At 35.3% G+C, this 14,456-nt stretch overlaps 1 protein-coding gene across 2 annotated transcripts in view; it reads right to left on the reverse strand.

Moving 5' to 3' along the window:
* The window catches only part of LOC118737326 (clathrin interactor 1), a 36,761-nt gene that overhangs the window by 6,332 nt on the left and 15,973 nt on the right, over positions 1-14,456 (reverse strand). The window contains exons 2-7 of one of the 2 annotated variants that reach the window (XM_036467764.1): positions 13,646-13,847; positions 13,433-13,582; positions 13,177-13,363; positions 13,003-13,096; positions 12,129-12,937; positions 7,859-10,668 (exon numbers count right to left, since the gene is read on the reverse strand). In XM_036467764.1, the coding sequence (XP_036323657.1) occupies positions 7,862-10,668; positions 12,129-12,937; positions 13,003-13,096; positions 13,177-13,363; positions 13,433-13,582; positions 13,646-13,847 (4,249 nt within the window). In that variant the 3' untranslated portion in view covers positions 7,859-7,861. The remainder of the gene's footprint in view (positions 1-7,858; positions 10,669-12,128; positions 12,938-13,002; positions 13,097-13,176; positions 13,364-13,432; positions 13,583-13,645; positions 13,848-14,456) is intronic. The other variant, XM_036467765.1, reaches the window with a different exon arrangement.

The raw sequence follows: 14,456 nt of genomic DNA on the forward strand, positions 1-14,456 counted from the left end.
GCGTAGAGTACAGAGAACATGCAAAACTAGCCTGGGCATCTACCTCGTCGTCGGTAATGCGGCAGTGTTGCCAGAAAAAAACTTTCGTTTGGAGCTAAATAATACTAATAGTAGCTAAAATGAAAAAACTATATTTTTTTTTTTAATTGAGCTTTTATTGACTTAAAAGTTGTTTTTACATTTTCCGTAATTATAATAAACACAACGAATTTTATAAATTTAAGTACTGAAAAAACTTTTAAAACCAAAATAAGGTGCGTATATTTCAAATTCTTTGCTACGGCACTTATAACACTTATATGTATGCATATACATACTTATATAAAATAGACAATGAACTAAAAATACTTTACAAACTGTTAAAATCTGCAATTCCAAATATTTGAATTGACCATAAAAACTCGGGTTACGAATCATTATTTTGGCCAAATTTTTCTGACAAGTTTTATTTCATTCTCTCTTTAAGGTAAAACCTAAATCTGCGCGTTCAGAAAAAGGAGTTTCTTCTAATTAATTTTTGGTGGAGTCTATATTTTCGCTTGGATGCAAATGTATGTTTTTCCACTGCATTTCGAAATTTGTAATTTTATCAACGCTTAAGTTTTGGTTTTCCTTTTCTACCGTGGCCGTCTGAGAGAATACACCATCTGAGCTTATCGGAGCCCGAATTACTGCCCAGTATAGTTTATGTGCTCCCGCGCCCCTGGTAGAAACTAATCGACTTACATGCCCATTTTCATTAGCTTAAGCGCCCTTTGCATTAGTAATGGAACTTTTCTAAGTATTAATCGCAATATAGTACTATGAAAATATCGAAAATAGCCTGAGATCACCAAAGCCAAATAAATTTTAGTCACTTGTATAAGTTAATTACAGATTTTTTAATTTTAATATATTACCAAATACAACTTAAAATTTCTGGAGCTAAAAAAGTACTAGATAATTTTTAAAAGAGCTATGAGCTAAAGCTAAATTTTCGGAGCTAAATAGAAAAATAAAGAGCTAAATCTAGCTCCAAAAGCACCAAAACGGCAACACTGAATGCGGTATCTGAAGTGATTGAATAACCGACGACTAGTTAGAGGTCAGGGCTAGTTTTACATGTTCTCTGTATTCAACGTTATCTGCATTTTAGTCAGTGTTGTCTTCGAAAATGCCCCTGATCCACATTAAGTTTGAGAACTAACCCTAGGACTTAATCCGCATTCCTGAGATAATCCTTATTAACGAGTTGATCCGGGTCAAAGCTGTCGTCTGTATATGCTTTCATTAGATGACATTTATTTTCATAGAAATTTTGTGTTTTTGGAAAAATTAATCATAAAGAAAACAATACAAAAAATATTTGATACTGAAACTAGGACGCAATTATTTACTTAATTTGATTCGCCATCATGGATTTAAATTAAGATCCGTCGGTAGGTATTGCAACATTTGTTTAAACTTATTAAATATTGTTTTACTTAATGCTAAGGTCTTTTCAGATTGTGACCAATTAGTGTCCGCATTTATGAAAGGCCTCCAAGTTTTTACGCCCCGTCCAGAGCTTTTACTTGTTGACTCTGATTTCAGATGGGCAAAATCACCTTCACATTTAGCTTTTTTCTGACGTTGTCATTTTTTAAAAGGGCTTTGAAATTTTAAAAATATTACTTAAAAAAGTCATTTAAAAAAATCAGTGCTTTCTAATTGAGTCGAGTTAAAGCTGATTAAATTGTTTGGTGCATAAGGTCGATTAGGTATTGAAAATGGCCTTTTAAACTTTTATCCTTGAATATCTTTGAAATATTGCAATTATTATTTTTGAAAAGATAACTGTAAACCTCCACCGATTTCGCTAAAACTTAACATAAGCTTTAATTTTACTTAGAAATAGGGAATTACGAAATTTGGCAAATATGGAATAATTGCCACGCCCTCTACTCTGTGGGCGGAAATATTAAATTTCATCCGAATTCGATGAAATTTAGTTTGTACTCTCTCTTTTACTAGAAAACCCTAAATATAAAATATGGGGAGGATTACATCACTATGACGTCCAAAACTCACAAAACATGTGGGCCCAGTCATTTAAATGTGATAGAATTTTGATTAGTTTTTGTTTCCTGTAAATATTCTCTTGTCTCTCAAAAAAAAAATTAAGAAAAAAATTATTTATATTTTCAAAGTCGCGCGAAGTGATCCCATTATATGTTCGAAAACTACATAAAATTCTCCAAAACATGCGTAAAATTTTAATGACCTGACGGACCGGTACTCACACTTTTTTTTACTAATAATCTTTAGCATCTATATATTTCAAGGACCATTTTTTGATAAAAAAAAAAATAAGAAAATACCAAGTAAAGGATATTTACATTCACCTCAATATTCCACGATACTTAAATAATTGATTACAGTTGGAAAATTAACACTTGGTTTAATAGATTAAGCGCGAAAGGCAGCTACTCGAAAACTGATTAGTCGGTACCGCGCCGATTCCAGTATTTTTTTTTTTTTTTTTTTTTGAAATGTAACGTTCGCGGAGAGAGCGGTGAGTAAATTGCATTTGTAGAATTTTGTATTTATGACTTTTACTTTTCCCTCTCTAAGCTCAACCAGTTTTTTATGAACTGTCGCCATGTCAAATGAAAGGGTTTGGCCTTCAGAAGGTTTTATTTTTATTTTTTTTATAGTTGCCGGCTGTCTAAAAATTTGTAAGATCACATTCAGCGCGTGGCGTCAGCTAGTTAACAGAAAAAAAAAGCAAAAAATGTTCACCAAAATTTCAAACTTATTCAGAATTTTTAGAATAATTTTTGGTGCACAATTTTATAGTCCATCAACTTTTAGTACAATAAAGTGTAAGTTTGAAGTCTCTAAAAAATCCCGTACATACACACACATGTGTTTATGTAGATACACTATGCTGCGCGGGTTATTTGTACGGAGGCATGAACACAAACTAAACTTTGAAAACTTGTCAAAAAGTTGAGCAGCTGTTATTTTGACCGTAGGTGTGTATGAAACTAAAGCTAAATAAAATAAAATAAAACAGCGGAAGTAGTTCTTATTGCTTAAACGAAAGCTAATAAAAGAGTACAAAGCAAATAAGTGAATGCTAAATATGTGTGTGTGTGTGTGTGTGTGTGTGTGTGTGTGCACGTAAGAAAAGAATCAAGTGTGGGAGGTAGTGAAAATACTAGTGTTGGGAAGTATCGAGTACTTTTGAGGATCGAGTTCTTTGGTATCGATACTTTTAAGGATTGGGTATTTTTCAGATTACTGAGTACTTTCTTTAAATATACACACAAGCTGGTAGCATTTTATTCAAATTAATATATGAATCCCAAATTACGTAAAATGAATGGCTAACTGTACTGGGTACAAGTATTGTACTTGAAAACTATTGAAACTTCAAATTGAGTACAATCGTTTCTGAATACCGATAAATGTAAATAAAACTCAGTACTTTTTAAGTATATTCGACACCTAATACTGAGTAATTTGAATCGATCCTGAGTACATGTATCAAAACGGAAGATTGGAACAGAGTATTTTTGAGTACTGTGTACTTTCGACATCTTTTAAGTTCTAAATACTATCCATTTCTTTTGTGAGTACTGAGTTCTTTGGAGTACTCAGTATCGATACTTTCAAAAATTGGGTTCTGTCGATCCTTTTGAGAATCGAGTTCTCGAGTACTTTTGGTATCGATACTGCCCAACACTAAAAAAAAATAGTTAGAACGAGATATTTATATATGTATGTAAGCTGCGATAGTTACGAGCGTTTGAGGAAACACAAACAAGCAAAGCGTTAAACATCCAATTTATGTACTTTTGATTTCTCTGTTTGCTTTACCTAATACGTCCGCGGTGGTACAAGGCCGGGTATGTTGAGAAATGCTTTAATTGACAGATTTTAAATTTTAGTTATCATTAGTTTTTGATAAATTTAAATAATATTCAGCAATTTGCAATGCAAATGCGTTGAACGGAAAAAATCCAAAATATTTGTTAAGCAAAAAACATAAGAAAATACAATCACAGTAAATGTACATATTAGGGCTGTGCGATTAATAGATTATTCAAAAATTTTATGAATCATTAAGTTAGTAACTCAATTCTTCGATAAACTGGAAATTATGATTACTCAAAAGTTCCTTTACTCGAGTAATCAAGATTTTAAATAACCAAAAACAAAAATATTTGAGTAGTTTGCTTTAAGATTAATCAGCACTATAAGTAAAATAAGTAATCAACATTTCAAAGTACTCTTTACATATAAAGTAGTGAAAGTTCCTTGATACTTTGGAAACAACGTTTCTGTTTTCAAAAATTTAAATTTAATATTTTTGTCACATACAGATTGTTATAAAGAAAATAAGCATTTTCTAAAGCAAACTCTTTTAATGAGAAAAATTTATCTTTTTGAGCAATCATGTTTTAAGTAACTCGATTAATCATCGTTTTGAGTAATCAAAATCTTGATTACTCGACTAATTGATTAACCGAATTAACTGATTAACCAACTTGCTCGAGTAATCGAATAATCGCACAGCCCTAGTACATATGTATGTTTTATTAATAATATGAATGTGTGTTAAATGTTGAGTGGTTAATTGTGAATATACATATATAGAAATTAAATTATATTTTTAACTGTTATAATAATTTTTAAGCACATTTTCTCGTATAATATGTACATAAAATACTGTTACTACTATTTGCAGGTGATTTTAAGGAGGAGCCCCCTTTGCAAATGCCAAAAAAAAATTGTTTCCTGCATATTTCAAAAAGATCGTACTGTAGATAATCAAAATTGTTGATTAATCTGGTAAAAATTTCGGGAGGTTGATGTCTACTGACGACCATTCATATTTTTAAATTGTATTTAAGACACTGATTCCGGATATGCATTTCGCTTTTGTAGATTGGTTTTGGCTTGCGAATTTTTCTAAAATTTTGGTTGCTAAAATTCGGAAAGCTATATTTCCATTACCATCCCAGAGAATATAAAATTCGATTTGCGTGACTCTAGGGTATGGAACTAGGGAGTGGTCAACGTGTTTCGTACTCAGAGGGGCAGCCATTTTAGAACCTCAGACAAAACTATGCCCAACCTTAAAATATACGTTGTTGTCAAGCCCCAGAAATAAAACTACATAAACATATTTTACACTGACTCAAAGTTTCCACATTTTGATCAAAAATCCAGCTTTAAAACATAAATTCAGAAACCTATAGTAAAACTTAGCTACCTTTTCTTTAATGGAACACATCTTCCACCAAAAAAGAAAATGTTCTGCTATTATCTAACGCGCTACTGTTAGCTAGGGCCTGTTCGAGGCAAGTAATAAAAGCGGTATTAATGCCGCACTGATAAAAAAAATCTGCAACACTGTAGCAACTACCCAACCGATAAAACGTTGCCCGAAATTCACACCGAACTAATAATTCGCGCAACACTGCGGTTGTTATTCCCATGGGCGTACGCAGAGCATAATTTAGAGGGGGGGCTGAGATTTTTTGTATGTCAATTCTATTAGAAATGCCAAAATATAGCTATTAACAAGTAAGAAAGTCTAAGTTCATGCGGAGCGAAACATTAAATACCCGGCGCAAGTATTAAATATATGTTTTCCACCTTTCCGAAAACTACCGCTACATGATAGGCCGGGGTGGTTGTACCCATATTTTAAACAACTTCGATAGAACGTTTAGTTAGACATAATGAGATAAACTTATATAGTCATATGTGGGCGATATCACCCCCTTTTTGCAAAATTCCAAACAATGTTACTTCTTTTCAAGGGATTGTTTTTAATATCATTTTTGAGTAAATTAGCGTCCTTAAATTTAGAAATATTGAAGTTTCCAGCATTTCCGAAATATACCATTATATGAAAATCGGCCGTAATTTTAGTGCGATTTGAATAATTTTCAACATTTTACTTTTATGTGGCAAGCACAATAACTATACCGAGTTTGGTACAAATTGGTACAACAGCTACCGAGATACATATATGTGATCATAAGTGGGCGGTGCCAAGCCCATTTTCGAAAATTTTATCATAAATGTATTTCTTCGTAAAGAATTGTTGCAAGCATCAATTTTGAATAAATTAGCTTTAATATTTACTGATTTATCGATTATTTCGTATTTCTCTAAATTACTGTTATATGAGATGTGGGCGTGGTTATTGTCCGATTTTGTCCATTTTCAATAATTAATGGTACTCCTAGATTTTTATATGAAAATTGAAGTCGGTTTTGTTTTTTGCTTAAAAATTACTCGTTATTGTAACAATTGAGTTATCCCGAGCCCCACCAAGGAATTTATATTGCATAAAGTTTATTATGAACTTATTGAAGAGTTAAAATACAAATTTATTAGTAACCTTAATTGCATGGAAATTTTAAAATGCGACTTCGTCTTTACACCAAAATCGTAATTTTTTCATTATTTTTAACCGACTTCAAAAAAGTGGGGAGGTTATCTATTCGTCGGAAGATTTTTTTATATACATATGTTACAGCATAACCGATTTCGATAATTCTTTTTAAAGGAAAGGTGGTACTCTTATTTTCGTTGTTGACATTTCCGACAGGGTAGGAGTGTGATGTAATGTGGAACAATTTGAAATTTGGTTTGGAGACAAAGCGGTTTCGGCGTTGTGCCATCTTCAGTGGCATTTTTCGTTCTGAATAGTTTCTGTATGTCTGTCACTATTTATAGCCGTGTTACATCGTCGTTGGTTCATAGTTAGGTACGTCTCAGCGGATTATATTCTTTCGTTCAACCAGTAGTTTCAGTTCTGTATGTACATCCTCAGGTAGAAATTAGCTGCTCACCTCTTTTTTGATTAATTGTTGCATGGATTCGCAGGTAGGCAAAAATCAGTTATTTTCTTTACCTCAGAGGTGGTCCGATCCTAATTTGGTTTAGATCCGATTATTGTTTCGTGAAGAAATTAACAGAAATCTTAAAGTTTTACATGTGAATTGAAGTCAGTTGTGTTTTTTGCTAAAAAATTACTTGTTTATTTAAATCAGAGCTGCTCACTCCACAAGCACTTGTAGCACATTTGTTTTTGTTCTGCGTTCATTGAACTGTGGAAGCACGAGATCCTTTTTGCAAAAATTTTGGGTGCAAAGCGTAGTGTATGTTGTGCTTTATAATTATTAAATATGTGCAAGGAATCTTCCAACTAAATTTTCTAACTTTTCAGCCACTAGATCCCTATCATTTTTTAACGAGCTGTATTATTCCACATATATGTAAATACTCTAATTGTTAACAATTTTCATTCATTAATCGTACAATAAAAATAAACTTGTATCTTTAGCTTTATTTAAATTACAAAAAAATAGGTCTCAGTGTACACATAAATTTTGTAGATATATTGTGATTTCACTTCAATATAAAATGCGCAATCCCCCGCCCCTAGCCCGCACCTGCGTACGCCCATGGTAATTCCTTTAAATAAAATACCCCTTAAAGCTTTTGTAGGGCAAATAATGCATTTGTTTACACTAAAAACCATAGAATAGTATTTTGGAAGTTTTTCAATCGCAAAGATTTGCCTTAAAGTTTTATAAAATTGTGCTATATAGTGGATGCATACTATGTACATAGCGAGACATACATACATACAATTCGTACGTTTGTTCGTTGATATAATTATGCAGAATGCGAATCTGAAGTTTTGGTCCGCAGACTGGGAGATGCGCCGCATGCTCTACCTTAACTCTATCAAGAAAAATAAATATGTATAAATTTTTTTTTTATTATTAATTTATTCGAATTATATTCAGTTTTTTACTTTTGTAACTTATCTACATAAGAAAATTGTTCAATCTTAAAATCAACGTACACTTCATTCTATTTGTTGCGTGGAATAAAGTTTGTAACAGGTGTCCAGAATTCGATTAGCAATATCTCGGCATTCTTCTGATGTTTCGCCACCAAATAGAGGAGACTTCACACAATCCTCCAGCCATTGTTGTATTTCAGCAATCTGTTCGCCAAACTGGGTCATCAGTATATGTGACGATGTGCACACCAGAGTGGCGCCAATCAGCTCCAGCGTGGCTAAACGTATGCGAGCCTCGGCGTTGAATCGGACAAATGCGCATAAATCGAAAACTTCTCGTGCGATTACTGGCAGGAGTGGACAATTCTGGGCGCTGAACACAAACACAGTTAAGGTATGAAGGAAATTCACCAACAACAGCGCATCAATATCCTGCGCAATGTGGTCTGGCTTCACATACAGCATTTGGCGCGTGCGTGCGCCGCGTACAAGCGAGAAGAAGAATGTGCCTGCGACACTATGGAAACGATTCGTTTTCGCCAACTTTGAGTCCAACGCTTTATTGCGGCTATGAAATCTTTTGGTTTTTTCCTTCAGACGTTGTCGTACTATTCGCTGTGCTGCCAGTAAACGTGACTCGTGCTCATTTTCGAAATTAAATTTACGCGGATGCTTAGCTGGTGTTGGTATGAGCGCTGCTTTAGTATTGACTTCCGCTTCGGCGGTGATGCCTGAGAGCTCTTTAGCAGCAGCGGCCAATATTTGCAACATAAGAATGCGCAGATTGGCATTGTAACAGGAGTTGTCGGTATGGAATTCACGACACAGATACTCCGCAGAGGGCCCAGGTAACGAGACACAAATCGCTAAGCCACATTTGAATTTCGTGCGCTCGAAATCTTCGAAATAGTATTGCATTTCTAGCGGTACAAAGAGGCGCAATAGATCAACAGCAAGTCGGGAATCTTGTTGTGGCAATTGCGTGCGTATCAGCTGTTCTGCTGAGGACATAGCAGCCTCAAACACTTCGTAATTGTCTGTTTTTGTGCTTAAGGTGTGAAGCAAATCCAGTAAAAATTTGGGACGTTTTTCTGTAATAACTGACGTATCGTTAGACATATCATAAGGTTTGTATTCGTCTTCATCGTCGTCCGAATCTAGATCCATTGCGGGCGCTGATTTTTCAATGTTCTGCGAATTGTCGCTCGTTGCTTTAGAAGCGTTCGATGAAACGGTTTTGGAATTGGAATTTGGAACTACAGGTTTATTCATTTTAGACGCTTCTCCAGTGAAGTTTTCTAATAATTTTTTTAATCTACTCACATTATTCGTTGAGTGCGCCTTCTCAGCTTTCTGAGCATGTTTGTAATTGTTAGCAATACATTCGAGTTCCGTTATTAGACTGCCACGCGGCAACTTCAAAACATCTTCATATTCGAAACGTAAACGTTCCTCTTCTTTTGTTTGTGGGTCTTCCATATAGTTGAATATCAACTCTACAACTTGCATGCCTATATGGCGCTTCACAACGTCCGTACATTCAAGATGGAAGCGCAAAGCTTCGTGCAGTTCGCGTTTATACTTGTTGTCATCCAACTGGAGCAGATTGCTAGCTGTTCGTTCGATATACAGTTGTTTAGCGGCTATTATAAGTAATTTTGCAATACGTAAATGCTCGTTGTCAGTTAGTTTCTGCAATGCACTACGTTTCGACCAAATGTCAAGTAGTTGTTTGAAGAGCTGTTGGACGAGTTGTTGATCGTTCTGAGCTAAATACCGAACTATAGCACACAGAGCATGCTCGGCATCTGGCGCGCGTTGTAGCGTCAGTTTTTGGGTGAAACAAATTCGCCACATTTCAGAAGTGGCGGCCGCATTTCCAATTAAGCGATAAACATCGACATCAGGAGCAGAAAGTATCATAACCGTAGCCAACCGGTGTGCGGCGGTCGCGTCCAGCAAAATAAAAATGGTTTGTAGGATATCACACTGCCCCGGAAACTTAGCAAACTCATCGGCAATTTTCAAAAACTCACTTAACTTATTGGCATCTTGGTCGATACTACAAAAATTTGTAATAATGCGGCTTAAAAGTCTACTGCAGAATTCCAAGTTGAAGCAGGAAACATCTTCACATTTAAAAATGAAATTGAAAACACGCAACAAATGCAGGAGCAGAAGATGTCCATAATATCTAGGCACAAATGCATCTGGTAGCGCCTGCCCCAACTTATTGGCAACACAACTTGGCATCGCTATAATAATTTGCAAAAATTCAGTAACAGCTGCATTGAATTCTTCCAAAGGTTGTGCCGGCAAGGCATGCAATATAGATTTGAATTTCTGTATTAGCGCCGCATGTTCACGACAAATGTGTAATATTGCTAATGGCAGCAATTGGGTGTCGCTAACGAGCTCTGTCAGCACATCGACTGTCGTTGAGGACACATCGCCGTCTGCGTTAGCCAAATGCTTGTTGAGTGCATAGAATGTTTCATATATGAAGGCGAAGCTGTAGTCAATTTTTAATAGATTCAAAACTTGCACATCACCAACGGATGGCTTAACGCTAGGCCATTCGCAGTTAAATAATTTCGTTAAGCTTCTCAAGAGTTCGGCATATTCGTACGCGGCGATCTGGGACCAATCGAATTCATCCTTGTCTAGTCCAACTAATTTTTCCGCTGTGCAATATCCGGGCAAGGCTCCATTGTTATATAATTGTTCAATTATTTTCACAATTTTCGCTGTATCAGCTGCGGATGCCACTTGCGGTATGGATTGGACTGTGCTAATTGCCTGTTTCAATGCATTTCGAACGGTGGCAGGTATTGTTTCGATTGTGTGCGTCTCTTCATTGCCGTCCTCGGCTGAAATTGAGAAGAACGTGTGTATCCAATTGGAAATTGTCTCCGCAAAATGGCAAAAGGTATGTACGAGTAGTTACAAAACGTATGCGATTTTCAATACTTTATATTATTTCTACTTTTCAATACGGTAATTTCAGTTGACCAAAAAGTTAAATTTAACTATACTATACACATGTACATTTGGTACTTTACGTTTTCAACTTTAGAGTCAAAGGTGTTCAAGCAAATATATTGGCATGCACGCAAACATTTTGAATGTATGTATAAAGAAAAATACTTCGCTTACCGCAAGCGAACTTACACAATAAACAAAAAATTTGTGGGCATGGGCAGCACAACGGAAATAAAACTTCTCTCTATTCAATTCCTTCGTTTTCTACTGCAAAAAATCCTACATTGCGATTTAGTGACTATGCTAACTAATTGGGAATATTTTATTGATTTGAAATTTATCTAAATCCTAAACCTTAATATTTAACGGTAATCTAAACTAAATTTTAATATTCATTTTAATTTTATTCTTAATTTTTGAACTTAATCTTAACCTTAATTGTAATAGTAATCAAATTATAAGCAATTGTTTTTTCACTATAATTTTTCATTAAAAACGGTCTCCAACTGAATAAAGTTATTATTAAGCCCGAAAATAGCAAAACCAAACAACTTAAGAACGATCACGCTATCACGTCAAAATTCTAAAAATAAAATTTAACTATAAAACAAAAACTTAAGAGTAACTTTAATCTTAACTTTAATTTTAATCTTAATTTTAGTTCTTAAGTTAATGTTATTCTTAGTAATATTTATCTTCACTTTAATAGCAAAACCAAACAACTTAAGAACGATCACGCGTTCACGTTAAAATTCTAAAAATAGAAATTAACTATAAAACAACAACTGAAGAGTAATTTTAATCTTAATTTTAGTTCTTAAGTTAATTTTACCCTTAGTTTTAATATTTCTCTTCACTTTAAAAATGCTAATATTAACCTTTATTTTAATCTTAACCTCAACATTAACCTCATTTTGATCTTAATTTTAGATGTATTCTTAACCCTAATGTTAATCTTAACCCTTATTTTAATCTAAGTCTTAAACTTATGTTTAATGTTAACCTCAAGTTTAACCTTATCCTTAATCATAATTTAAATCATAGCCTTGTTTTAATCTTCAACTCAATTTTGATAATAATTTTAATATAAAGTTTGATTTTAATCTTTCTTTATGAAATTTTAATCTTTATTTTAATTTTAATATTAAACACAGTTTTAACCTTAAGGCGCCACTCAGCCTTTTTCGATACTTCACGCTCAATATTAGTATCGGCGGCAAGAGAGGTATAAAAGAGATGCACTTCCGATGCATTTTGAACGCGAACTTTTTTCGTGACGATTTTGTTTTTAATTACTACGGCTGCTAAAGAAGTTTCACTTCAGAAATGTAAATATAAAGACACTTACCCATTGGCATGCTTTGATGAATGGACAAGTCCCCTAGGCCAGCCAATAGATCCGTGGCTGTTGAAGCACCAGACGCTGCTGTTGTGGAAACAGTTGTAGTGGAACCGCTGAACAAATCAAACGATTCATTAGCTGGTGTTGCAGTTGTCAGCAAATTGTTGTCTACTCCACTAGAAATATTTGAAGTTGTACTTCCTTGGAATGCTGAAAAGTCGGCAAATTCATCGGTGGAAGCTGATGCAATGTTCGCCGAGGGTAGTTCCGGCACCGCAGCACTACCAAAGGCCGAAGTGAAATCACCGAACTCTTGCGATTGCTTGGACTCAATTGCACGCGGGTTGAAATCGTCCAAGTCATCAGGCGTAACAGCAGCACTGGTCAATGTTTTATCATTCGGCACCGCGCACGTTTTGAATATATCATCTATTAAACTATTGTTGTTATTATTGCTGCTATTGCTTTGTTGTTGTACGTTCGTAAGATTATTGTTAATAGATGATGCCCCACTGCCTACACCACCGCCACTGCTGCCACCAATCAAATCATCGCCATTACCGATTGGTGTATCACGATGAGTCGGCGAATGTATGCCTGCTGCAGAAGGTGACATCTTACCAAAGTTCGCTGCAGCACCCATATCAATTTTTTTAGCACCAACAGCCGGTTTCGCCGCTGGTTGCCTTGTGATGCTCGACGTCGTGCTGCTCGTCGCAGATTTTGGACGTAAATTCATACTGATGGAATTCGGCGGCTTTGCTTCCGTTCCAATTTCAGCGGGACTCGAACGATCGTTATAGCGATAGGCTCTCCTGTAAAATGGTAGAAGTTGTAAAACACGGGAAGCACGTTTCCGATATAACCACGGATTACATACCTCGGACTGGGAGAATCGCTATCGGAGTACTCCCTTTCGCCCTCGTACTGCGCGTCTTCGTCCTCGTAACGATCACCGCCACGCGCATCAGAATCTAGAGTAAATAGAGAGTAAAGGGCTCGAATTTATTTAATTTTCGCTTCTTTATTACACGCTATTTATGTAGGTACTTACACCAATTGTCACCGAAATCGCTGCGCTGCGCACGCCAGTCATTATAACCGCTACTTTGTGCACTCATACTGCGCATACCCATCGCATCACTGCTCATGCCAATGTACTTATCCTTATTCTTTTTGGCTTTTTTTCGTTCATCGCGTAGCCGTTCATCATCCTGTATGAAGTCTATTAATTCTCTAACCTGTAATGAAGTAAAAACAAGATTGAGCAAAATAAAAGCGAGGTAGATTAATTTGAGTTTACGCATTACCTTATGCCTAACGTTGATACCCTGATCCTTGCCACCTTCATCGGTGAATGTGTAGTTTTCCAGCGACCGTAAATCATAAATGTGTTCTCGCGAGGATGTCACCACACGCTCGGATCCATTACGTACCAAATAGTTCAACAAAAGTAAGCTCTGCACGGAATGATGTGCTTAACAAAAAAAATGCAATTTTAATATCAATATATTTACTCATACCTTATAGGTTCTTCGCCAATTGGATTTATTGTCTTGTAACATACGCTTCCATAGCATAGACATCACTTCCGGAAAACTCTCATATGAAAAAGTCGAATGTGCCAACTCTTGCATTAAAGGGCCAGTAGGCCCCCAAGGGTCATCATTTGTTGCTTCTCGTACCTTTCCTTCGATTTCTGTATAATTCATTACGACATTGGTGCTGTTGAAAAATTGTAAATTATTTGAGGATAAAGAATAACCATTTATAAATTATAAATGATACGTGTATACATATTTAATAATAAAACTTCATTTATGTATTCCTAAAAAGCAGTTTTCTTTCTTCAGAGCCATTGTTTTTGTTGTTGTAGCGGCTACAACATCCCCGCCCAGATCGGTTAATATCTCAGTCGTTGTCGTCAAGCTCCACTAACGGAAGCCCTAAGAGCCATCATTTGTGATAGTTAAGATTATTTGAGTATATTCATGGTCGAATTCAAAGTTAGTTGCAACTTTTTTGAGAGATAGTCCATATAAAATTATGTTAAAAGGCTGCAACTACATAACTTTGTAGTCGAATTTATTTCGACAATAGTTGCGTTCCAGATGCTTCACGATTTGCAGGTTTTTACAGGAAGTCGTTCCAGGCGACCACCTCCCAGAAGGTTTATTAATGGAGAAAACAGCTGTTCCTGCAAATCGTGAATTTCGTGAATATCGTGAAGCATCTGGAACGCAACTTATGTTTTGACTTCAATTAAAATTTTCTACTGACTATTGAAGTCTATCGGCCAATTTCACGAAAGCAATTTGAGTGGAAAACTATTTT

This window comes from Rhagoletis pomonella, unplaced genomic scaffold (genome assembly GCF_013731165.1).
Source record: "Rhagoletis pomonella isolate Grant_MI unplaced genomic scaffold, Rhpom_1.0 Rhpom_scaffold_00004, whole genome shotgun sequence".
Classification (NCBI taxonomy): Eukaryota; Metazoa; Arthropoda; class Insecta; order Diptera; family Tephritidae; genus Rhagoletis; species Rhagoletis pomonella.